Consider the following 24,763-nt stretch of genomic DNA (forward strand, 5'->3'; position numbering starts at 1 on the left):
CACCAAGGGATCTTTAACGTGCGCAACTTGCACACGGGCCCTCCGAGATTTTTCGCCCTTGTCCGAGAAGGCTAGGTGTAAATCTTTCCTACCAGAAGATCAGGGGTGTGGCAGAAAGACAGCAGTAAGGAGGAGCCAAGGAGTAGCAGTAGAAAGGCTGCAGAAAGAGTCAGGAGCCCAGAGGAGGGGGCAAAGGAGGTGAGGGGGTGGGGGCAGAAAGTGGAAATGAAAGCAGACAACAGAACATTGCTAGAGAGCAGGAAAGGAGGTGAAAGGAGACAATTTTAGAGAAGAAAATTTTTCGGTCGCTACCCGGATTCGAACCCGGGACCTTTGAATGAGAGGCCAACACCTTAACCTCTAGGCCACGAGAGCCCCCTGGGGCATTTAGATCGAAGGCAGACGTTACAATTGCAATATGTGTGGGTGGGTGGGCTGCTTAGCTTTACAATATATTTAGATCTAGATAAAACGATTTTTGGGCGGTAGAGACTAAGGAGAATAAGGAAACTAAGATTGACAAGTAGTTAAGTAGATCTAAGTCAGTGAGTAACACGGTGGGGGGGGATGCCGATCACCATCAGCCATGTCATCATGGCAGTCGCTAAATTTGATGGACAAATGTTTAGTAGATCTCTAGATCTAGATTTTAGATTAGATCTAGATCTTGATCTCTAGATCTAGATATAGGGCCTAGGGCCTAGATGAGGATGTTGTAGTCATTTTAGATTAAATTAAAATAGAGATCATGAGAGAATTTAGTGGAAGTGTACGACAACAACACTTACTTCGGCGGGCTACCTTACTTGTATCGCATTAGATTCTAGACGAGGAAATTAGATCTTGATTTCTAAGTCTAGATCTAAGATCCAGATCTAGATCTAGATTCTAGATGTAGAATCTAGATCTAGATCTAGGCACTACAGGTGATCGGGTTTTCATTTTAGTAGGATGTGTTTACCTTCTTATAAAATCATAGGCTTCCAAAATCATAAGTGTACCTACTTTGAAACCGAAAGTAGAAGGTCACTGTTCTTCTGAAGTGAAGTTTGTTTTTGCTCGTCAATATTATAGATCTATAAACTGTAGGCCTATACTTCGTGACTCTGTTCCCGGTTACGGCACTTACGGGTCTGTAAACACTTCGAAAATATAATAATACTAGCACTATCTCTGCTAGCCTAGGCTATCTTACAGAGGACTAGATTCTAGATCTAGATTTAACGGAACAAATTAATTACTAATCTAGATCTACGTAGAACAAGGTCTGTTGAGTGTTGAAATTTGAAAGGAAAGGCGAGATCGACGTCCGATGTTTACCTGGAAGAAGTAGCCTAGACTGTGCCTGGATGTCAAGTCAGTCAAAACTTTGATAGAGTAATTTAATTAGTTTATAGATCTAGACTCTCTAGATCTAAATCTAGAATCTAGAATCTAGATCTAGATCTAGACGGAGGCTAGGGTGGGTGCATAATTTTGTATGTCCATGGTGCAGAGACAGAAGCTGCTGGTTAGGCGACATCGGTAGCACACGCACGCACACACACACACACACACACACACACACTCTCACACACACACACACACACACACACACACACACACTGAGGATACGACCCAGTCCCCAGTGTCCAGCTCTCTCTGCATCACCGTAGCTGTGAATGTGGATGATATGTAAGCATTATTCATTATTTATTACGAAGTGGCTAGCCGTGCTTAGATCTAGGTTTGGCCCTATCGACTCAAGCCTGTTAAGTACACAGGTCTCATTAGATCTAGATCTAATCTAGTAATTGTTCAGGTTCAAATACATGCAAGTCAGTAAGGCACCTTTTGGTTTTGTCTGAAATACAAATACTTTAGGCATTGCAAACTAAAAATTTCATTTACAATTTCAGCCATCAATATTAAGTACGGCTAGCCTGACAGTCTAGCCGTCCTTAAGTCTTGTACGGCTAGCCTGGCTGTCTACCCGTACTTAAGTACGTTTGAAAGATTACATCGGACAAGATCGATGTTGTCCAAATTCACATATTCTTCGTTCCTAAGCCTAAGTTCTCGTTTTCTTTGCACTTGCACTAAAAGCCAACTGTAAGTTGCAGTGTATTTAAACATTCTATGCATCTTTAAAGTTTCTTAACTTGACGAAATCATAATAAAAAGAGAAAAAACGTTAACCTTGTCTTAGCAATATTACATTACGTTGGGAAAATTACAAGAGAAAATCTTTTTATAAGCCTGTCGTATCTATGTAATTGTTTCAAAACGGCAAAACAAACCAGAGATGAGTTGAGCAATATGCAACAACACCAGCCCCAGACACTTCCTCAACTTGAGAGAGTAAGAGTGGAATTTATTTTTATTAAATTAATAACATCCCTCAACAGGCAGTGCAATGATTTATTGATTCCAAGCTGCGACGATGTCAGGCTGTCATCAATGCAAGAGGACATCATACGCGCTACTGATTGTGTTACTTTTGTAGACCACCCCCACACTCTTGTAAGTCGGGAATAGACCTGTTATGTTAACTTTCCGTATTGTTGTGTTGTTTTTCATTTTAAAAAGTGATTGAATTAGTATTCTTTAAATTTTAAAGAATCGGCTCATTGTGAAACTAGCTATTTTCATTTTAACAGTGTATACTGTAGTTTAACTATACATGCATACGGTTTTACTACACACACCCACCTCATGTAGCGATCCAACTTGCACTGACTCGTCGCAACTCTCTGCGCTGCGCCTCGACCGCTACTCACGCAGTCTTCAAAAGTCCGTGGCTCACGCCTCGGCCTGTCCTTGGTTTCTTCAATGTCAACCGTACTCGACTACTTTCCCGAGAATCACACAGCTAACCACACGCCCCCGTGATCTCAAGATCAAACAAAACAAAATTTAGTTCTTCAACGTGCGAACAGGACATGGTTCAACGCTATCTACACTTTGTACACTTGATTACTTCATTTACTGAGTTTCATAGTCCACCAACCAACCGGGGGTTTTCCTGACTCGATCAGGATACCGCCTGGGAGGGGGTTCACCTGCACCTTCGTTTCTCGTCAGGGTTTGCAAGGTTTGCTGTTCACCGCCACCTCCCTCATCATCCTCTTCCTCTGAAGTTACATCTCGTACCACTCTTCTAACATCGAGAACGTGACGAGCCATACCATCGACAGCAACATTGTTGATCGAGTTTACTCCTGTAACCGTACCTCTATTCCACTTAGTCGTACATTTGCTCTGGGGTGGTTTAACCCAAACATCATCTCCAACTTCAAATCTTCCAGGCCCGTCTTCTTCTTCATTAACAACGATATGGTTTCTCCAATCATAACGGTAGACAGCTCTCTGTGGCACTGATGCTGGGTCCAAACCTGCCCTTGGTGTTGAGTTGTACCAAAACACAGCTTCTTGGGGGGGAATGTTTCCTCTTTCTGCAATGGACTTCACTGTACGATGGTGTCTCTCAACAATCCCGTTCCCCGTAGGCCTATATGCAGCTCTGAACAATGGTTTGATATTCCATTTCTGAAGCATCTGCCAAAAACAATCTGAACGAAACACTGTGCCATTATCCATTAAGATCTCGCGCACTGGTCCTCTCTCTAACATGAGTTCTTCAACTACTTCTGTCACAAACCCTGCTGTCTCTCTCCTCAGTTTCTTCCAAATTGCGAATCGCCCTGGGCCACAATCAACAATTGACAGGTATGGCACTTGATGATGGTGAGTTATGTCTATTGCCAATCTTGTCCAGTCTGTAGCGACATCTAGGTTGCCCGCCTCATGGACAACTGGTGCAGGATCGATAGACTGACATTGCTCACAAGCTTGTACGACTTTTTTAACATCAGTACGGCTCGTTTCTGGTAGCACCTTCCGAGCCAAATACAAAGTACGGTCTACCCCCATATGGTGCATATCGTGCAAGTCTTTCAAGTCAAGATGGCCAGTAGCACAAACGCATGGTTCTGGTTCTCCTTCCTCCATTCCATACCCGCCAGTGCTTAACCACTCCTTTTTCACTCTTGTCAGAATGTCTGCTTTGTTCTTTCTGGTCGGAACCAAGGTGACCGACAAAACCAGACCAAACTCATTAATAAGGCTTTTCAATATCCCTAATCGTCTCTTCACAATCAACTCCGCTGCCCCTTTGGTGTGCACTCTCCTCTCTTCCGATAGAACAGTTTTGATCCAACCAGCCACCGTTGCTGAGTCAGTGATAACTTCGATTTCAGAGATGTTCCACTTGATGGCCATGTTTACACCTTTCATCACAGCCTCCAGCTCTGCTACGTTGATATGATCAAAATCTGAAGGTTTCCGAAGCCATGCAGCATCCTCTACCGCGTTGCCATTGACCTCAAGTAACACACCATATCCGATACTGCTAGCATCACACCATACGGTTCCTTTGGTTGCTTTAGGCACGTACCATTTGCCTTTGACGGGATCCTCATTAGTCAAACGGCTCAACATTTCCTTCAACATTTTCTCCACTTCATCGTTTACAATCTCCTCCCAATTGGTACCATTTGCCCTTCTCTTTATGTAGCTGCATGCTATCCTTAACCATCCAGCAACCGGATAATGACCTGTAAGTTTTCCGCAGATCGAGAACAACTCCCGTTTGGTGACTTTAGACACTGCATGGGGAATCCTGTTGGCTCTGGAAAATATGAGATCTCCTGTGGAATCAGATTTCAACTTCAAACCTAATGCGGCGCCACCATCCAATGGCTCTGGTTCTTTCGTTGTCAACCCATAGTTGGCCAGGTGCTTCACCAGTGCAGCAGATGTTACCTTGCTCTCATCCAGTAGAATGTCATCAATGTAGGACTGCGTGGCAGAGTCTATCTTCTCATCCTTATTCAATACCGTTTTCAAGATCTTCGTCATGATGCGGGGTGCCGATGTAAGACCGAATCCAAGTCTTGTCAGGCAATATGTTTTACCTTTGAAATTCACTAGTTGATATTTCCATAGATCTTGTGACACCCGAATTTGAAGGTAAGCACCTTTCAGGTCGACAATCGTTGCTGCATCTGTCGTCTGTCTCCACTCTCGCAATGTCTCGCCGCATACATCCGTGAAGTCACCCCCCGTGTGACTACTTATATATTTATTGAGCTCTCTGTAGTCAAGGACAGGTCTTACCTTGTTCTTGGTAGGTTGAACAACAGCCATCAGCGGAATTATGCCTATTTCTACTTTCTCATTCCATGGTAAAAGTATTCCTTCCTCTATCCAACTTTGTATCTCTTTCTCAAACCCTTCTGTAGTCTTCATATCCATCTGTTTACCATAACATCCAATCTTATTCTTCAGGTGGGGAGGATCCCTTTTCCATTTCCACTCTACTGTCCATGTATTGCCATCAAAAACTGCCTTAAAATCACTGTCGTCAATAACCTCAACCTCCCTGTGTTCGTAAACAGCGCTCTCTGCTCGCTTCACGTTCCCCTTTGCCTTGTCTGGGGGATCAGATTCAGTTTCCATTTCCGCTGCCCCACACCATTTGACACCAAACAAATAATATGACAATATACTATCATTTTACTACTCTTTGAAATTATCAATTGAGTCATTATTATATTGACCACTGTTGGACAGTCTTCCAGATCTGCATTATATATATATATATTATATCTATATATATATTATAATATGTGTATTTTTATTCGTTTTGCTGAATTTAGTAATTATTAAGGTGAGGGCAAGGGTACGCCGGAGTGTGCAAAAGGTTATAGATTCGAGTAATCCTGACTCTACTCTTATTTTGTCTAGTAGCCTTATACCATATTATTATACCTCTGAATCCAGCATGTGAATAAAACATGCTATGCCGATCTGGAAGATTGCTCACTAAAAACCTACTTTTGTTGACTGGTTTTACTTTCCCTTTCAGATTTTCCTTACTTCTCTTCCCAAGTTACGTCACATTACAAGTATATGATCGAGCATCTTCATCTACATTGAAAGCAGTTTTTTGTCCCATCACTCATGAACCAGCTGAGATCTTGGCTATATGGCCGAGACTTTGAAGAGACCACCAAGGTATAATGTTTTGAACCTGAAAGGAGTTTGCCGTTGAACTAATGCAATGCGTAGTAACCTCCCCAAGCCCGTTTATTTATACTTACCCATACCTATTCTGCTACTGTATCAACCTGTGTACATTTAGTAAATAGTCCTCTCTACTTTCAAATATCTTGTTGCCTCATCCTGATCTCTTGAAGTTGAAATCAGAAATGCCGATTCAAAATTTTCCAAAATATCAATCAAAATTAGGTAGTGAATAATGTACAGAGTTGGGGACTCTCATAGTCTAGAGGAACAATGTTCACCTCTCATTCAATATAGGTCCCGAGTTCGAAACCTGACAGCGACCCAAAAAAAAGTATTTCTTAAAATTTTTTGCTTCGGTCTCCCTTCCTTTCTCTAGTCATGTTTTGTCGTCTGCTTTCATTCCACTTTTTTGCCCCTCCCCTTACTTCGGACTCTTTCTACTCCTACTCCTGACTCCGTAATAATTTTTACTGCTGTCTTTCAGCCACGCCCCTGGTCTTAGGGTTGGTAAGATTGAACTCCTAGCCTACTCGGACAAGGGTGGAAATCTCGGAAGTCCTGTGTGCAAGTTGCGCATATTTAAGATCCCTTGTTGGTCCTAAAACCGATAAGAATAGTCATCACCTGGGCAAAATTCAAAATATAGTCCTTCCACTCAAAACTGAAAATACTCTTGTTTTAATCAGTATAATAATATGTAGAGTACCTAGGAAATTGGAATGTGGCTGCTGGAAGGCAAGGGGCCCAACTTAGTTGGAAAATAATCAATCACATACATAAAAGACGGTTGCAATGCAGGTTGAAGAACCAGTAGTCGACTACCTCTGAGATCTGAGATCTAGTAGGGGAACACAAAGAAGAAGAAGAAGATAATGTACAGTGAAATTGTTGAATCATTGGTAGAAGTATATTACATGTGTGAGAGCGAATGTGTACTACTTGTAAGAAAGAAGTGGTGCACTTCTTTTGCTTTCCTAAATGTCCTTGCAAGAAAACCCATAAAACCCAATTAATCAATTTTGGAAAACATGATATAGATTAGATTGTTTAATTGTCAGATTTATTGATGACAAATTCAGTAAAAAATATGTCACGACTCGGTGGAATCAGGCACTCGTCAATGTTTGGGCGTATGGAGTTTTTAGTATGGGCGATAACATAGAGAATGCTGAATCCTAAACGGCTGAAGATCGACGCAGACAGGCACCAGTAGGTGTCTGCTTGACTCCACATAGAGGGTGCCTAAGGCCTAGATCTAAATATAAGAGAAAAAAAATACACCACAACACAGCTGGTATTTATGAAGCATTTATTTGGGAAACAACAAACAAACTTCCTCAAATATTGCTTACAATGTAATTCTGCTCGGTTGGCACCCTAAATTTGACGACGCTGATTTAAAAAGTATAATTAGTTTTTGTCTACAGTGAAGCACCAGCTTCTGAAATGACTATTTAAAATTGTACCCAGTCCAGTCGGGTGACATCACGCAAACCGCTAAACCCAAGTTCGCACGGCGAGACGGCATTGAGAGTTTGCGACTTCAGTGCTTTCTTGTCATATATCTCCATTTTAAATAACAGTGAAGACAGTTCATAACAAAGAGTGAGCTTAAGAAGAAGTCACATTTTCACTGTTAAAAAATGGAGATACGACAAGAAAGCACTGAGATCATGAGTTGACAACGAGGCGCCCTTCCCAGTTTTTTAGCGTAATAAGATTGTAGATTGGATTCCGATAAAGCCGACAACACCAATCGGTGCTTAAAGTAAGTTAAAGCCGCCTGCAGTCTGCCAGCTCTATGTGGGGTTAGTTGAAAATCATAAGCGAATTTTTATACCTCTCGGATCTTTCTGAGTCCGTCTCCGAAATAGGCGCTCTATATGTTTTCTCCCTATCATCTTAAAGCTAACTTACTTGTCTTGCATTTGGCGAAAAAAATGCCCCTTTATCTTGAGTAGAAGTCGAGATATTTGCGATTGAAGGAGATGTGGGTTGGCTGGTGTCAGAGGTAAGATTAGCGAGAAAATGAACACCAAAGTTTGTTAACTTCCAAAGCTTGAGTGTCCTTGGAAACTAGAAATTTACATTTTTTGTGCCTTTGAACAGCATTTTTCAGTAAAATCCACGCAGAAATGTGTTTTTAAATGAACATAAAAGGTGTTGAGCCAATAAAAAAAATAAAATAACAACTGCCCAACGGTCAGAAAATTGCTGTTTTCTTTGATTTCACTATTTTGACGAACGCCTGATTTCCTCACGCTGTCTCACATATTTCAGTATCCTGCCTGCTTTTTAACTCACTTGAGTCTTTTCCCGCACCTGTTGTGGGAAGCCTGGCGGAGTGCATATGACATAATAATATATGCAAGGAGATTAAAAGTAATGGAGGATGCTCTGTGGGCGGCACCGCACGCCTGATAGAAGCCCTCTCTCGCAGCGGAACTGTGGTCTACCTGCACTGCACGAATGCCCAACTCACGCACTGAAATCCTGATAAAGAAAGAAGGTTTTATTCCCAGGTCCTTGAGATTGGGCAAGTCAATTAGTAAAAATGCCTTCCACCTGTGTTGTGTTTAAAAGAACTGATGTGATGCTGCAGTGGACAGAAGTTTTCACAGGTAAGTTGTTTTCCTTTTTTAAAAAATTGAATGAAAGTGTTTTTATGCCCCCGACAACACTATTTAGATCATTAACATTTATAAGAGGCTGGCTCCGGCGCTACCTGCCATGGCCAACTCAGGCTGAAATGGATACATCACCCCAGCAGAAAGACCGAGATACTCGATTTTTTAAAAGTATTCTTATTCTCTCTCTCTCTCTCTCTCTCTCTCTCTCTCTCTCTCTCTCTCTCTCTATATATATATATATATATATATATATATACATATATATATATATATATATATATATATATATATATATATATATATATATATATATATATATATATAATTATGTGTGTGTGTATGTATAAATAAATATATATTTAACATTTTAATTAAAGATATTGCTTTCCATTGCAAATTAGATGCTATGCGCAGCAGACATTTATTTTGACGGGACAAAATCTAGAGTCTAGGTTTCTGCATGTATATCTTGTTTTCACATATATTTAGGCCTACTAATCATACACACCTAAGCGTATTGAGTTCAATCAGTCAGCCAGACTTCTTTTATGTTTTTAAGCCCATTCATCTCCTAATTACTATAAGACTACTGTTGTCTAAATGTAGATATCTAGAGGCTCCATTAGAATATGAATACAATACTCAACAACAATAATGATGAATATATCTTCTATGTTAAAGAAACACCAAACCATATCAGATGAGGGGAGAGGGTAGGGTGGGGTTGATAAAAATTTGAGTCTTGTTTGATAGAACTATACTCGGTTTAATTGTATTGTTGTAGTCTTCACCTAAGATCCCACAATCTATAATTTCGGTTCAATTAAGATTCTGCTGTTAAAAAATAAACCAAACAAAGCAACAACAAATTTTACTACACAAGAGTCATCACTAAGATAAATTATCCCCCTCTGAAGTGTAATAAGGGACTAAAAACGCTGCTCTCCATATCATAGTTTACTGAACAAAAAAAAAAAACCCTTTGAAGGTCATCCACGCTCATGCATGCGATCACACCTCCGCTCAAAACCTCGGTGCGAGGTACAAGTTTGCTCCAGGCGCGAGGATTTTACAACAAAGGGATCACGCCCAGGTGTGAACTCCTCGACACCTTTGATTTTGCTGAAGATCGAACTCGCAATAAGAGCCTACCGTCTGAGCTTACAGCCAAGGTATGATTCGTTAGGTAGGGCCAACAAGACTGCCTCATATGGAGTCACACCGAACTTGGATTTCGTCTTTGCTTTTGATTCCCCGACCGTCTCACTATTAGGTCTGCCCCTGAATTTGGTAGACAGACTGGCGCCCGTACTGGGGACTACCCCATCACCTTTGGCAGTGAGCCTTCCTTTCATTCTTCGAATTTTAATTGCTGTGTCCACAACACAATCGATGAGTTACGACATGACTATGAGCGGTGATCTTGGTCAGAGATGAAGGACAGCATTAAATACCGAGCAATGGGATCGACCTTTATTTTAAAACGCACAACTGGATCAGGGAAAATGCTGTGTCTCATCATATTAAACAGAGATCATTGTGACTGGTCAAGAAGGTTAACCTTTCCCGTCTTTGTTCGTCGTGTGTTATAAGGGGTCAAGTTAGTTCATTTCAAAGTAGGGGAAGATAATTAATTTTAAAGCTTACATATCGTTGGCTTAACCATAAGTCACTGTGGATTTTCCAACTGATGAATCCACTTACATCCCGCCTTTTCCTTGCTCCCGAACACCGGGCTCTTCGGAGACTACTGTAGTCCCATCTACCCTTTTCCAACCCATTGCAAGAATGTATGAATTCACCCAACCGGTGCATGTGTGTGTTTGTGGGAGGGGGGGGGGGTTGTGCATCCTTAGACCTCACCCAGTCACCTTAATGACAAAAAGGGTGTTCCTATCCGAGACATCCCCTCGAACTGGGACATGTAATATGATACTGCAGGATAGAAATACATTACCAGATGAAATAATATGTACATTTCCGTTCCCCCCCCATCCCAATACCTACTCATCCCCAGTTTTCCCTTATCCGATCCAGAGCGCTGTCAGCGATGGATCAGAAATAATTCACGTATACAAAGTGATGGAAAACCTTGGACTCCATCAAAGCACTCGCGAGTATGCAGTGTTCACTTTGCACCCAGTGACTTCAAAACAGGCACTAAAATCAAAGAATTGAAAAAGACCGATGTACCAACGGTATTTCCCTCACATCCATCTCACAAGCAGATCAAAAACACTCTCTGTCGACCGTCTCCAAAGAAACATCGCCCTGAAACTCTGGAAAATGTGCAAACTACATCTGTGCCATCAGTCAAGTTCATTACGCACCCAAACACAGACCATTCGTATGCTGTGCCGGACATAGAAACTGACTTGGAAAACACAAAGAGACAGCTCCGAAACGTAGCAGAAACGCTTGCACAAAAGAGCAAGGCAGTTAAATTGTTGCACAAAAAGCTTAAACGTCGAGACAGTAAAATTTAAAAGCTGCTCAGCAGCATGGAGCAACAGAAAATACTTTCTCATGAGCAACATGACTTGTTAACATCTACCTTTGATGCAAAAACACTTTGGCTAATTGATAACGAGATTTCATCAACACAAACTGCATCTGCACAAGGCATGAGATACTCTGAAGAGCTCAAGAAATTTGCTGTAACTTTACATTTTTACAGCCGCCAGGCCTACGATTATGTGCGTCAGTACCTTTCTCTTCCCCACCCTTGCACAATCCGAAAATGGGCATCATCGCGACATTGTAATCCTGGCTTCATAACAGAAGTTTTTGAAACGCTGAAGCAAAACAAAACTGAGGATACAAAAGATGTGGTAGTACTGTTTGACGGAATGCATTTGAAAAAAGCGTACACGTATGACAATGGCAGTAAATCGTACTTCGGGGCAGTGGACATGGGACATTTGACTGTTGGTGAGGATGGTACTTAAACTGGTCAAAGCTTAACTGTATGGTGGTGGGCCTGAAAAAGGTTTTTAAGCAGCCTATAGAGGCTATTTTCTTATTGACAAGATTACTGCAGAAACCCAAGCACAAATTGTGAGAGATGCACTTATTTTGCTGGATGAAGCAGGCTACGCAGTCCACGGTATTGTGTGGGATGGAAATTACACGAACCAAGCAACAGCATCGGCACTAGGGTGTGTATTAGATCCCCACAACATGAAGAACTGGTTTGAGCACCTAACGACAAAAGAACAAGTTTTTTTTGTATTTGACGCATGTCACCTCATCAAAAACATCAGGAACTGCTTGGGTGTCATGAAAATACTGTTGTCTAACAGAAATCAAATAAAATGGGAGTATATAATTCATAGAGCTAGACAACATTAAAAAAACTGATAACCTAGTACTGGCAAACAAACTGAGACTGAGAGGCAAGCATGTTAATTTAGAACAAAACAAAATGAAAGTTAAATTTGCTGTTCAGACCATCTCGGCATCAGTTGCAACCGCAATTGATTTTCTTAGGGATGACATTGGATGGTCTGCGTTTGAGGGAAGCTCAGAGACAATGAAATTTGTGCGTATGTTTGACAGTCTGTTCGACATATGTGTAATTCCTCTACACCCTTTGGCAAGGGCTTGAAAAGCCCAATAACCAAAACAAACATAGGGAATAAAGAAAAACTAGTTGATCAAGCTGTTTCTTACATTTTACAGCAAAAAGACACCACAGGCAAGCTGATCACTAGTGGTCGAAGAAAGACCGAATTTATTGGTTTCATTTGCACGCTGAAGTCAGTCATTGACCTAAGCAAGAGGCTTCTGTTTAGTGAAGGATTCAAATATAATTACCTGATGACGTATCAGCTGTTGCAAGATCATCTTGAGACTTTTTTCAGCCGCATAAGGCGAAAGAATGGCTGGAATAACAACCCAACACCAGTACTATTTAAGTGGGCCCTCAGGTCACTGCTGTTGAGAGAATGGCGTCCTTCCTTCGGCCACAGAAAATTGTGTTTCGCCAGCCCCTCAAGATGTGCATGTGGAAAATCCATCAAATAAGCTCATGCAGCCAGAATCCCCACGGAGTGAGAAAACGAATAATGTCATCAAACAGTTTGTTCATATTTTGGAGAAACCAAGCATTTACCATGACAATGCTTTTTTTTACATTAGTGGCTTAATTTCAAGAAAAGTAGGTGGGAAAGTTAAATGTACTAAATGCTCTCAGGTTCTACATGAGCAAAAACCCGACAACAATCCTTCTTTAGCCTTCACACAGAGATGCAATAGAGGCGGCCAAGTGATGTCGAATGACATGTTCAGTGTCATCAAGGCAGCTGGTAAACATCTGCGTTAGCTTCTAGTGAGCAGTGGGCCCATTAATGCTGTGAACAAAGGTTTGGTGTGAAGGATTACAAGACATGTCCTAGAAACAGTGGGCACTAAGGTATTTCAGTCGATTTGGGACCATGGCCAGGACATTCATGATGTGGAGACAGAGGATAATCCTGTCGATCAAATTATCGGGGAGGCATGTAGAATATATGTCAACATGATAGCCCATCACCATGAACGGCTGCTGAGTGATCGCTTCATTAATAAGGACGGAGGAACGCAACGACACAAGCTAACAAAGACTGTACTATTCCTGCATCAATAATAGTAAGTTTTGATCTCATTCTAAAAGTCCAAAGGTGCTGTTATCTCTTTTTTTAAAAATATTTGAAATCATTGTGCACTCCACTTTGTGAAAAACAGGAAACAAAATTATTGTAATCAATAATATTATTATTTACAGACCAAGACATAATACTGTAAGCAATCAGATAACACTGGCATCGACCCTCTTTTGTGTTCGCTATTCCTTACACACAAAGCTAGTTATGGCACACGCCTAGAATCATGCAATCATATGTGAAATTCAGTTTAAAAGTGTATTTTTATCCATTTTTTATCATAATTGAATCTTTTAGCATCTTGAAGGATTATCTTTATAGTTTGGTATGTTTGATAATTTTATGCTACTTGGACAAGTTTTCTTCTTATTTTGACCATCTTCTTGATTTTTAAACTATACAGTGGAATCCTGTTATAACGAGAGGGAGGGGACCGGAGCAAAATGTCCATTATAGCAGGATTCTCGCTATAAGGGATCCAGTAATAAATTCAAGGGAAACTGTAAAGTAGGCCTAATCTATGAGTTTGGTGTTCTGTTTATTTCCTTTTGCTATCTCCCCTGATGATGATTTTGTTTCAACATGACCTCTAGGTCTTACTTGATCAAAAATCGAATCAGGTTTCTTTCTCTAGCGCTAAATCTAGCGATGTGAACTGACAGCTCGGCGTTGGTGATCAGAAAGAAAGTGCTCTGGGCTAACTCGCCCACTGTGTTTTCCCCCCACCCCACCCCACCCTGTGGTGCCCTCTGTCTGCTTGCGCACGTCATACATTCGCTCCATCCATCACAGCTCTGTGACCTCTCCATCCCCGCATCAGAAAAGTGAGAGGCATGGTAGGCCTTGATAATCTAAACTAGGCTTACGCTGGCCTATCACGCGATGCTTTCGTATTGTTTGCGCATGCCACATCCTCCCCACTTAGTCGCTCTGGCCTTCATTGTTTGCACACATGGGCTCTCCCATTCTTTGTTTCGCTAGATCACCAACTTTCTCAACTGGCGAGGTTTTACTTTATGTATAATTGGCCCATGCACTGTGCACAGCAGCAGTTATATTCCGCTATAAACGACTCGCATGTTTGTCTGATAGCGCTATAGCAGTATTTTATTTACAAAGGTAAAAAAGAGAAAAAAGCGGGGTTTTAGAATCGTGTCTTTATAACAGACTTCTCGTTTTTTCCGGACTCGTTATAAGTGGACTCCACTGTAACATAAAACTCTTAAATAATTGAACAGTCCGTATCACACACAGAATTTATTATTTTTTTCTCCCTGTCATTATCCGTCAGCCCGTCAGTTGATCACAATCTCTCTCTTTCTCTCTGTCTCTGTCTGTCTGTCTGTCTGTCTGTCTGTCTGTCTGTCTGTCTCTCTCTCTGTCTCTCTCTTTTATTTAATTTTTCCCATTCTCATTCGTCCCTTCCCTAGGCCCGCCCCTCCTCTTTCATCCCAGCCCCATCTCCTCTTCCTTGTGTGCATTCCCCCACCCCCAAAACGTTGCCCAGCCCGATAAGATTCTATAAAAAGAAACAACGTAGTTCGCGATTTAGACCATGGTCAGTGGCCATATTTGCTCCCCACCTCGGCGTGCTGCTTGGGGCGCCGCGAAGAGAGAGAGGAGGCTCCATTAGTTCTAAGCTCCTTGCATATATGTGAAATACTGCACCCCTTACAGGATCAGCATCAGTGAAGTCTGTCGATTGACAGTTTTGTAATCAGTTTAGATGATGATAAGTTTGAGATCTTTTTTGGGTCCCTCTGATGGAGGTTTTGATTAGGGTCTAGCATGAAAGAAGGTGGTAAGCCAACATGAAAATTTCTTGGTCTGCTCTTCCAATACTTGCTACTTTCCAAGTAATTTTATAGCTGAAATGATCTAAAACTCTTGCGTCCTAAAATTTGATTTAAGATTCAGTCTATTTGTTTTCTGACAAAAGACTGAGAATGGTCTATATTTTTTAGCTTTTTAAAAAAACAAACACAATTCATTAGTTTCCTCAGAATGACCAGATTGACCAGGGTAAAGACCAGCTCTCCAAGAGGTCAGACTCGAAGTCTCTTGATTCAAAACTGCAGCAAGCCGCCTTAAGGGTCATCCCCCTAAAGACCGGGGACTGTCTCGGCTGCAAGCTTGTGGGTACATCTGTCATGATGGCTAGTGGGATCATCGTCATTGGCTCAGCTATGGCTGGGAAAAATCGGTGTGTTTTCTTATAAAATACTTGTAGTCTTTTACTAACTTATAGTAACAAATTGTTAGAATTTGAAAGAACACACAAGAAATGAAAAGAATATTGTGTGGTGATTTTACATCTCTCTAGCACTTGTAAAGAGCTCAACAAGCTCTGTCATCTTGGGCTGGTTTTTTTTCAAGTTAAGGCTGCAGGTTTTGTTTTGCTATGCACCCACAGCTCTTCCAGTAGGCGGTACTGATGTTTATGGGGGTTTTTTTTGGTTGTTCTCTTTTCTTGTTTCTTGAGTGTTCTTGGTAAGACTTTCATGACAGCTCCCTGCTTATGTTAGTGTTAGACCAGAGAGGAAAATTATAGAGAGCGGAAACTATTTGATATATAAAACCCCCAAAAACATCTTGTTACTTCCAGGCCAGCTCCAAAGGACAAGTCCTGTCCAAAGAGTACCACAATGAACACACTAGAAGATGCAGCAGAATATGAAGGACAAACTGTACCCAAAGGAGTTGACCCTATTGAAGACAATGCTGGGTACCTCCATGACAAAATCCAGCATCTACAGTCAAAAGTGAGACTCTTATTAGAAGAAATTGAATGCTGAGTGAGCAAAGACTTGGCGTCTGAAAAAAACAACGTCCCACATCCTTACAGAAAAGCGTAAAGTAAAAAAAAAGCAGAAAGCTTAAAGGAAGTAGAAAATGTAGTAGCTAGCTCCCTGTCAGGACCCACCTTGGAGTTTGTGATGTCTCAAATTTATGTTCCCCACAGAGAGGTGGACGTATCAAGACAAGAGTCTCGCTTTGGCAATTTACCACTGTTCTAGAACTGCACTCTTTCAGAAAATTTTATAATTGCCATCTGTTAGGACTCTGACTCAAGCCATTCCAAATCTCTATATATCAGACCTGGAAAGTGTACCAACTTATTAAATCTTTTTCACTTTAAAGTGAAGGCTATGTCTGCTTTGTAAAAAGAGTGTGTCATTGTTTTCGATGAAATGTCCCCTAAATCTGCAATAAAATATAACCCTCAAGATGACGTTTGAAGACTGTGGCCATCTTGGGACATCGAAAGCTATGGCAACTCACACTCTCATGTTCATGGTCAGAGGAATGACTGATAAGTGGAAACAACCGTTCTCTTATGTACTTTCAAATGGTCCAATAAAAGCTTTTATGCTGGAATCCCTCGTCCACCAGACCTTAAGAAACCTTTTTTCCATAGGCTTTAGACCAAGGATCATCACCTGTGATCAAGGGAGCCACAACCGGTCACTCTTCACTCACCTTGAGGTCACAAAAAGCCATCCTTTTTTCACCCTCGACGATCACAAAATTTTTGCGATATATGATCCCCCCCACTTTTTTAAAAACATGGAAAATTTGAAAACCCATGGCATTTTAGTAGATGGGCAGCCTGTTTTGTAGGACTATGTTGTAAGATTCTAGGAACACGACTCTGCACTTCTAATCAGAATGGTCCCAATACTATCAAAATGACATATATAGCCATGCCTATGTTCAGACACCTCAAGAGTTTGTCTTGCCGCCCAAGTGCTCAGCCACACTGTTGCTGCAGGAATCACAACTATGGTAATACCTGGTGCAATACCAGCAAAGGCAATACCCACAGCTATCTTCATTGAGAATTTTGACAAAATTTTCAATGTTTTCAATAATCGCCATTGATTAAGCAAGAATGCCATGGGCCAATGTATCTCACTGTTCTCAGATCATGTGGTTTTCCTGCAAGATAGGCTCAAATGGTTTGGAAGAACCAGGTGCAGCAATGCCAGTGGCAGTCTACCATGCCTGGATGGGTGAAAACTAGGGATCAGCTGTTTGCTACAACTGTGTGATGACATTAAAGAACAGGGCATCAGCTTCCTTCTTACCATTAGGCTTAACCAAGGCTGCCTTGAGAATATGTTTTCACTCATAAGATGAGGTAAGGGGGGTCACAAATTCAATCTGGAACCCTCTGAGTTTCGTACAGCTTTGTGTCAGACCATGGTGGAGTCAGTTATGGTTTCAAGTGAACGCAAAAACGGTCTTGACAAGTTCTTGTTCACATTGGAAAACATACGCGTTGGCACCAGTACTGTCCGACCCAAGCGCCATGACGATGTACCACATTTGATTATAAATCTTACTTTGTCTCCTCTAGGCCCATCACTCACCCTGGCAGAGGAGAAAATCGGAGTTTATATTATTCACAAACTCGCTCTGCCATTTTCCCCTCTTGCTCCAACCTCATTACCAGCAAGAAAGATGCTTCGTCCCAAGAAAAAGTTTCTCCTCAACGCAAAAAACTTCTGTACCAAAGGCGGCCTGAAAGCACCAAGTGCCATGCTCCTTGCCACTTGCGAGAATTTGGAATCAAAGTTACGATATGTTGCCCCAGCTGCTTTGCATGTCACTGGCTTGTGGGGCATGATTATCAGACAGTTGACATCACATGTCATTGGTCTCCAGTTGAGGTGTGCAGAGAGTAAATGTAACCTCAGAAGTTCTGTCATGGACCTACATGAACCTCAGACTCTACCACTATATAAAAACCAGAACTAGAGATAGCACAGCATGCAGCAAAGCAGTCGAGAGAATGGCTGCCGCATTCTGTCATTTGTAAACGCCACCCCCGTTAACCACTGATTCATAAAGAACATGGATGTATTGCTGGTGAGTTTGTTGATCTACATTGACACCCATTATTGTATTCTTGTTCAAGTGCTTTCATCCATACTACTGTTTTCTGTCTCTAGTTTGTTGCTTTTTACTTCACTTTCCATTGCATATATATGCACCACACTCTCTTTTTCTCTCTCTTTCCTTCCTTCCCGCCCCATCTACCCATGGAGCCCAAGTCCATTGCTATTACTAATTTATGACTACATGTACTTATTAACTGCGAAAGTTGGTAAAAGATTTGTTATTAACATTTAACTTAGTGACATGGCTTGCAGATCTGAAATATGAAGAGAGTAGAGGCATTGTTTACAACTGGAAGAATGGCCTGCTCGCTGCTAACGCATAAATAACACAAAGCTAGGCAAGGCCTTGCCCCACTTGGTTATTTTTAGCTCACATCTAGCAGCCAGACTCACAAATGCACTGTTGTCACGGACTATGGAGGCCTCGTTTCCACTCTCTTCCTATATCCTCTTTGGTTAGACTAAGATGAGCATTTTAATTTAGTCTTAAGTTTTGATGGGCACAGACATATTAGACTTTAAAAAATATCTTCAGCATTGTGCATACGATTTATTTATAAACTTGATTTTTAATAAAGAAATGGTACATGTGATGTGAAAGGAAGAGTAAAAGAATGCCCTTTCTCCATCTTTAGAGGGACTTTTGGTTTGCTTGTATTATAAATGTCATGTTACACATATCATCCAGTAACAGTGAATATTTTCAAAAGCATAGATGCATCATTGTTGGCCGACACAGTGTATCATGTTTTAAAGTCTCAATGTTCTATGTTCATGAACACGAAAAAAGCGGTCTCACTCACCAGCTTGAACTCTGTAACACTGAAGAGAGTGCTGAAACCTTAATTTTTCCTTGAGTCAGTGGTAAAATACATGAAAATCCTGTCTTTCACAAAGCAAATGACCAGTCATCACTTACGCCTGTTTTGAGTTCATTTTTTCTTGTAGTCTTTTGTCAGCATATTTTTTGAGACTTTAATTGATGATGATTAGAGGGATAGAAAACATACTATGATAAGTTCTGAAATCTGAAAGATAATATATGTAAGATGAATGCTTCATGGTTCATGGATTAATACTTTTTATTTTACATTTTCTTCCCCAGGAATCCTAGTCTTAAAGGCTTGAAAGGAGCTGCTTATTTCTCTCTGTGCGGTTTATTGTTTGTTGGTGAGTGTCAAACAAACATTCTTTTTCAGTCATTGTACGACGTGAAGTTGATCAGTCTGTTAATTGACGGTACATTCTGCAAGTGCTTTCAACATTTTTGCATCACCTAGTATCAAACTAGCAATCATAAAATGTTTTAATGAACCCAGCAGAGGCATTTTTTAAACATAAATATGGTTAATTCTGTCAGTAGTATTGTATTACTGTGAGTCAGTTGTTTCCTAAATTTTCTGATGCCTTAAAAATAAAAATCAGGTGTATACCAAGCATTTTTAGTCCAGAAAAGGCTATACTATAACTATAACTGATAGAATGTAGCTTTGTACTTTGTGTGATGTAAAAAGTTTAACCACTTTCTCAACCAGGTTCACTCTAGTAAGTACAGTCCGTGCCGGCTTCAAGCACGCCGGCTTAAAGCACGTTTCGGACTCAAGCACGCTAAACGGCTCTAACCGAATTTTTGCTATATAAATTAAACGCCTTTAAGCACGGTAACTTCGGCTTCAAGCGCGCTTCATTTACCAGACAGTCAATATTTTCATGATGACCCATCGAAGTTCGAACACAGTCTACACCGCAGCAGTGGATTGTGTCAAGAGAAACACAAAGAACGCAAGTGATTGATACACATACTCACACGGGCGGAGAGGAAGTCAGATGCACACAGCCGCGCACGCGGACATAAGATCTACTAATCTAGAAAGCTACACACGACCAAGAAAAATGCAAAGAGAGTCGGGGAGACGACAAAGGGAGGCTGGCTGCGATTTCACCTTTGGCCCTCGCTATCCATTAATCCTGACAGTGTATCACGTGCGTGGTGGGATGAAGGCGGTGGTATGAGTGGCACAGCGGGCAGTGGTACGCACAGGCAGTGTGTAGGCCTAGTGTGCTGTATCGTGACTGGCCGTCTAAATAAGTTTTCATTTCCAATTCGACCTCAAAACAAAAACAAACAAGCGAACAAAAACTGCATGTACCATGGCGGGTGTCTAAATAACAGTGCACACTTTTGCGGGACCGCTATAGGCCTACTTACAAACAAAGGGAAATAGCACGCGAAATTTTCTACATGAAAATCTCTGGATTATGTCTACTTCGCACTAAAGCACGCTTCGGCTTTAAGCACGCTTTAAGCTTTCTCCCGACGACCGTGCTTAAAGCCGGCATGGACTGTACAACAAAACAATTCAACTCTTTGTCTCAAGTCATTTGATTTGTTGAAAGTAACCTTGGAATAAAATATACTTTTATGTTTGCTAAAAGGAACCCGGGTATGAAAGAATTATGGGACAACATGGCTTGGGACAAATGAATGAGAATGGGGAGCGATTCGCAAATATATGTGCTTTCAACAGTTTTGTTATTGGAGGCTCTGTTTTTCCCTACAAGAGGATCCACAAGGCCACCTGGGTTTCACCAGATGGAGTGACGGAGAACCAGATAGATAATTTTTGTATCTCTCGTAAGTTCAGGCGTTCAATGGAAGATGTCAAAGTACAGAGAGGGGCAGATGTTGGATTGGATCATCATCTGCTGTTGGCAAAACTGAAGCTACGACTCAAAAAGCACGGAACCAGCACAGGAATCAAAAGAACCAAGTTCCAAGTAAGTCTCTTGGACGGACACAAGAAAGAAGAGTTTCAACTGCAGCTGAGGAACAGATTTCAACCTCTGGCTGATCTTGACGGGGAGGACACGGAGATGGACACACACTGGACCAAGGTCAAAGAAGTCTTTACATCAACATGTCACGAAGTACTCGGTGGGAAGAAATGGGAGCACAAGGAATGGATTAGCCAACACTCATTGGATCTAATTAGGATAAGAAGACAACTGAAGGCAGAAGCGAATGCAAGTAGAACAAGAGGATCAAAATCGGATGTATTGGAGCAGTACAGGACAACAGCTAAAGATGTCAAGAAATCAATAAGAAAAGACAAGGAGGAATTCATAAACAGGCTAGCAGAGAAGGCAGAGGAAGCAGCGATAGGAGGGCACATGCGAATCCTTTACCAGACCACAAGGACACTTGCTGGAAAATATGGGAAACTTGAAGTACCTGTAAAGGACCAAGACGGGAAAAGCATTTTTGGAAAGGAAGCTCAGTCTAAGCGATGGGTAGAGCATTTCAACAGTCTCCTGAACAGACCACCACCGAGTAACCCACCAAACATACTGCCAGCAAGAAATGAGTTACCTATCTGCTGTGATGTTCCATCAAAACAAGAGATTCTGGATGCCATTAAGAAGCTGAACAAAGGTAAAGCGGCCGGTCCTGACCAGATTCCACCTGAAGCCCTAAAAGCAGATGCCAATGTGACGGCAGACATCCTACTCCCACTGTTTACCAGGATCTGGAAATCTGGAATGAGAGCAAGTTCCCAAAGGATTGGAAAGAAGGACACCTCGTGAAGCTTCCAAAAAAGGGGGATCTCAGCAACTGCAGCAACTATAGAGGGATCACTCTTCTCTCAATACCAGGTAAGGTCTTCAACAGAATCGTTCTGGAAAGAATCAAGACAGGAACGGATCCAAGACTACGGGATGAACAGGCCGGTTTCCGGAAAAATCGCTCAACCACCGACCAGATTGCCATGCTGAGGATTATTGTGGAACAGTCCCTGGAGTGGAACTCCCAGCTGATTGTCAACTTCCTTGACTACGAGAAGGCCTTTGACAGTATAGACCGAGCGACACTATGGAAGATAATGAGACACCACGCAATCCCACAGAAGTTGGTGAACCTCATCAAAAGCATGTACGAAGGGACAAGTTGCAGGGTTGTACATGATGGCCAGCTCACGGACAGCTTTGACATCAAGACTGGAGTGAGACAGGGATGCTTACTATCACCGTTCCTCTTCATATTGACAATCGACTGGCTGATGAAGGAAACCACCAGAGGACACAGAAATGGTATACAGTGGACACCATGGACACAGTTGGACGATCTGGATTTCGCAGGCGACTTGGCGCTTCTGTCGCACACCCAGGAACAGATACAAGCAAAGACTTCAGTATTAAACAGCCTATCGGAGTCTGTTGGATTGAGGATCCACCCCGGAAAGTCAAAGGTACTAAGGACAGATGCACAACGAAAGGAACAGGTCACAATAAAAGGAAAGGCCCTAGAAAACGTTGAATCCTTCTGTTATCTTGGGAGCATAATTGACAGAGAGGGAGGAACAGGTGCTGAAATAAAGTCCCGCATTGGAAAAGCACAGGCTGCTTTTATATCTTTGGATAGGATTTGGAAGAGCAGAGAGATCTCACTTCGAACAAAGCTGAGGATTTTCAATTCAAACGTGAAGTCGGTCCTGTTGTATGGATGTGAGGCATGGAACGCATCACAGACTTGTATAAAGAGGATCCAGGTTTTCTTGAACAGGTGTCTAAGAAAGTTACTGGGATCAGATGGACAGACAGGGTCACCAATGTGGAAGTGTTAAGGAAAACAAGACAGATCCCAGTCAGAGATGAGGTAGGAAGAAGGCGGTGGCGATGGATTGGACATACTCTCAGGAAGTCAGGCAGCTGCATAACAAAGAAAGTTTTGGATTGGAACCCACAGGGCAAGAGATCAAGGGGAAGACCTCGTGGAACTTGGAGAAGAATCACAGAAATCGATGTACAGAAAAGTGGGAAGACATGGAATAACATCAAGAGGCTAGCCCAGGATAGAGAAAAGTGGGGGGTGTTTGTCCGTGGCCTATACCCTGGTGCAGGGTGAGAAAGGCAATGATGAAAAGGAACCCATTATCACTGGAATCTCATGAAATGCTAGTATGCTAAGAGATATAAATTTATTACAAGGTGAGGAACTAATGTAACTAAGGATTAATTTTAAGTTTCATATCAAGAAGACCATTCCTATATTGGATATAGAAAAATCCACTGAAAAGAGGTTTCAAATTCTTTTCTCTTTAAATTATGGTTTATGTAATGTTGTTTTGGGCCCAGTTTCTCCAGTGTGTCAATCTTTGATGTGGCGGCTTATGTACAGGTTCCATTTATACACCAGTGTTGTAGAAATCTTACTCTGTACAAAGTTGTTGGTCTGTTACATCATGAGGAAAAATTTGATTTATTCATTGGGTGTGGGGTCCACATGTTCAATTCTTTTCTTTTTGTTTGTCCCCATGTTTTTGAAGATAGATAGCTTTATTGCTATACACATGTTGAGATAAAAAATGTTGTCACCCTATGTTCATGCTTGTTATTGTCATGATTCATTTCTCAGGATTTGAAACGGCAGCTGTATGCAGGCTGATGGATTGGGGACCTTTTGATAAATCTGTCAAACCTGACATTGAAGGCACAGCAGGACACAGATAGCACTCTGTGTGTGTGTGTGTGTGTGCGCGTGCTCGCATGTGTGTTTGTGTGTAGTAAATTCAACTTGCTTGTGGTTAGAGTTTACAAGCGAATGTTTGTTGTAAGGTTTCTATGTGTAATGTGTGTTACAGAAAGAAAAAGGAGCTGGTGTTTATATTTTTTATAGTTTTCTACTAAGTATATTTGGTATAATTGTTTTGTGTGTTTCAGTATGTGTTCATATTTGCACACTTCATTGATTCTGGCAGAGTTTGACTGCTGATACTGATACTTGATGGGAAAGGAATAAATGTCAAGTTGTTTTGTGTATTGCACAGTGTTCATATGTCCTTAATACAATATGTTCTTAACTGTACACATGTGTAAAATCTGTTGCGCAATAAAAAAAAATTACAAAGTTATAATGAGTATGAGCGTGTATATTCAGTATATATATATATATAAACATGTTCTTGCTAATTTTAGTTCATTGTTTTTTGTCACTCTTTTTGTTTTTTAGAGTGGATCCTGTTTAAAACATACCGTAGAACACAGCGAAATTGTTCATGCTGTCCGAGCAATTATGTTCTCTTCTGAATTGTTAGTCTGAGACAAGAAAAAGATGTGTGGTTTCATTTCTCCATGGCAGATTCTGATTTCAGGATGAGAAAATATATGAAATCTTACAGAGAAAAGTAAATGTGAGGCATCATGGTGAAATCATGGGCTTGTCAAAATAGTCACATCGAAGAAACCAAAATTTTTGTGCAGGTTTGGCAGTTTTTATTGAATTTTTAAATTTTTGGCTCTAAACTTATCCAATTAAACACATTGTAGTGTGGACCTTATTGAGAAATGTAAATTTTTCATTTCCAAGAACTCGAAGCTATGGAAGTTACCTAAACTTTGGTGGCCATTTTCTCTTATTTTATCTCTGAAACCAGGTGACCCCCACCACCCATCAATCACAAATATTTTGACCTCTAGTCAAGATAGATCCAGGTATTTAGAACAAGTTGTAAGTAGATAC

At 41.2% G+C, this 24,763-nt stretch overlaps 2 protein-coding genes across 13 annotated transcripts in view; one reads left to right on the forward strand and one right to left on the reverse strand.

Moving 5' to 3' along the window:
• LOC101862210 overlaps window positions 1-1,472 on the reverse strand; it is a 13,996-nt gene extending 12,524 nt beyond the window's left edge. The window contains exon 1 of one of the 4 annotated variants that reach the window (XM_013087000.2): window positions 1,321-1,472. The gene's annotated coding sequence lies outside the window, so the exon portion shown is untranslated. Of the gene's footprint in view, window positions 1-788; window positions 867-961; window positions 1,084-1,320 lie in introns of those variants that run through there. The other 3 variants (XM_035971896.1, XM_035971895.1, XM_035971894.1) reach the window with 3 other exon arrangements.
• LOC101861683 lies at window positions 1,077-24,162 on the forward strand. 9 transcript variants are annotated; one of them, XR_004859008.1, is made up of 8 exons: window positions 1,541-1,674; window positions 2,388-2,502; window positions 5,909-6,057; window positions 8,350-8,690; window positions 10,717-13,328; window positions 15,337-15,545; window positions 19,352-19,416; window positions 23,660-24,161. XR_004859008.1 is itself a non-coding variant. In XM_035971898.1 (7 exons), the coding sequence occupies exons 3-6, from the start codon at window positions 6,004-6,006 to the stop codon at window positions 19,358-19,360; spliced, it is 429 nt and encodes a 142-aa protein (XP_035827791.1). In that variant the 5' UTR covers window positions 1,077-1,131; window positions 2,388-2,502; window positions 5,909-6,003; the 3' UTR covers window positions 19,361-19,416; window positions 23,660-24,161. The 9 variants fall into 9 exon arrangements, 4 of the variants coding, with proteins under 4 accessions (XP_035827791.1, XP_035827790.1, XP_035827793.1 ...); XR_004859007.1 differs by having other exon boundaries at window positions 8,592-8,690; XR_004859009.1 differs by having other exon boundaries at window positions 8,592-8,690; window positions 10,737-13,328.
• The last annotated feature ends 601 nt before the right edge of the window (window positions 24,163-24,763 follow it).

Source organism: Aplysia californica, unplaced genomic scaffold (assembly GCF_000002075.1).
Source record: "Aplysia californica isolate F4 #8 unplaced genomic scaffold, AplCal3.0 scaffold00532, whole genome shotgun sequence".
NCBI classification, from domain to species: Eukaryota; Metazoa; Mollusca; class Gastropoda; order Aplysiida; family Aplysiidae; genus Aplysia; species Aplysia californica.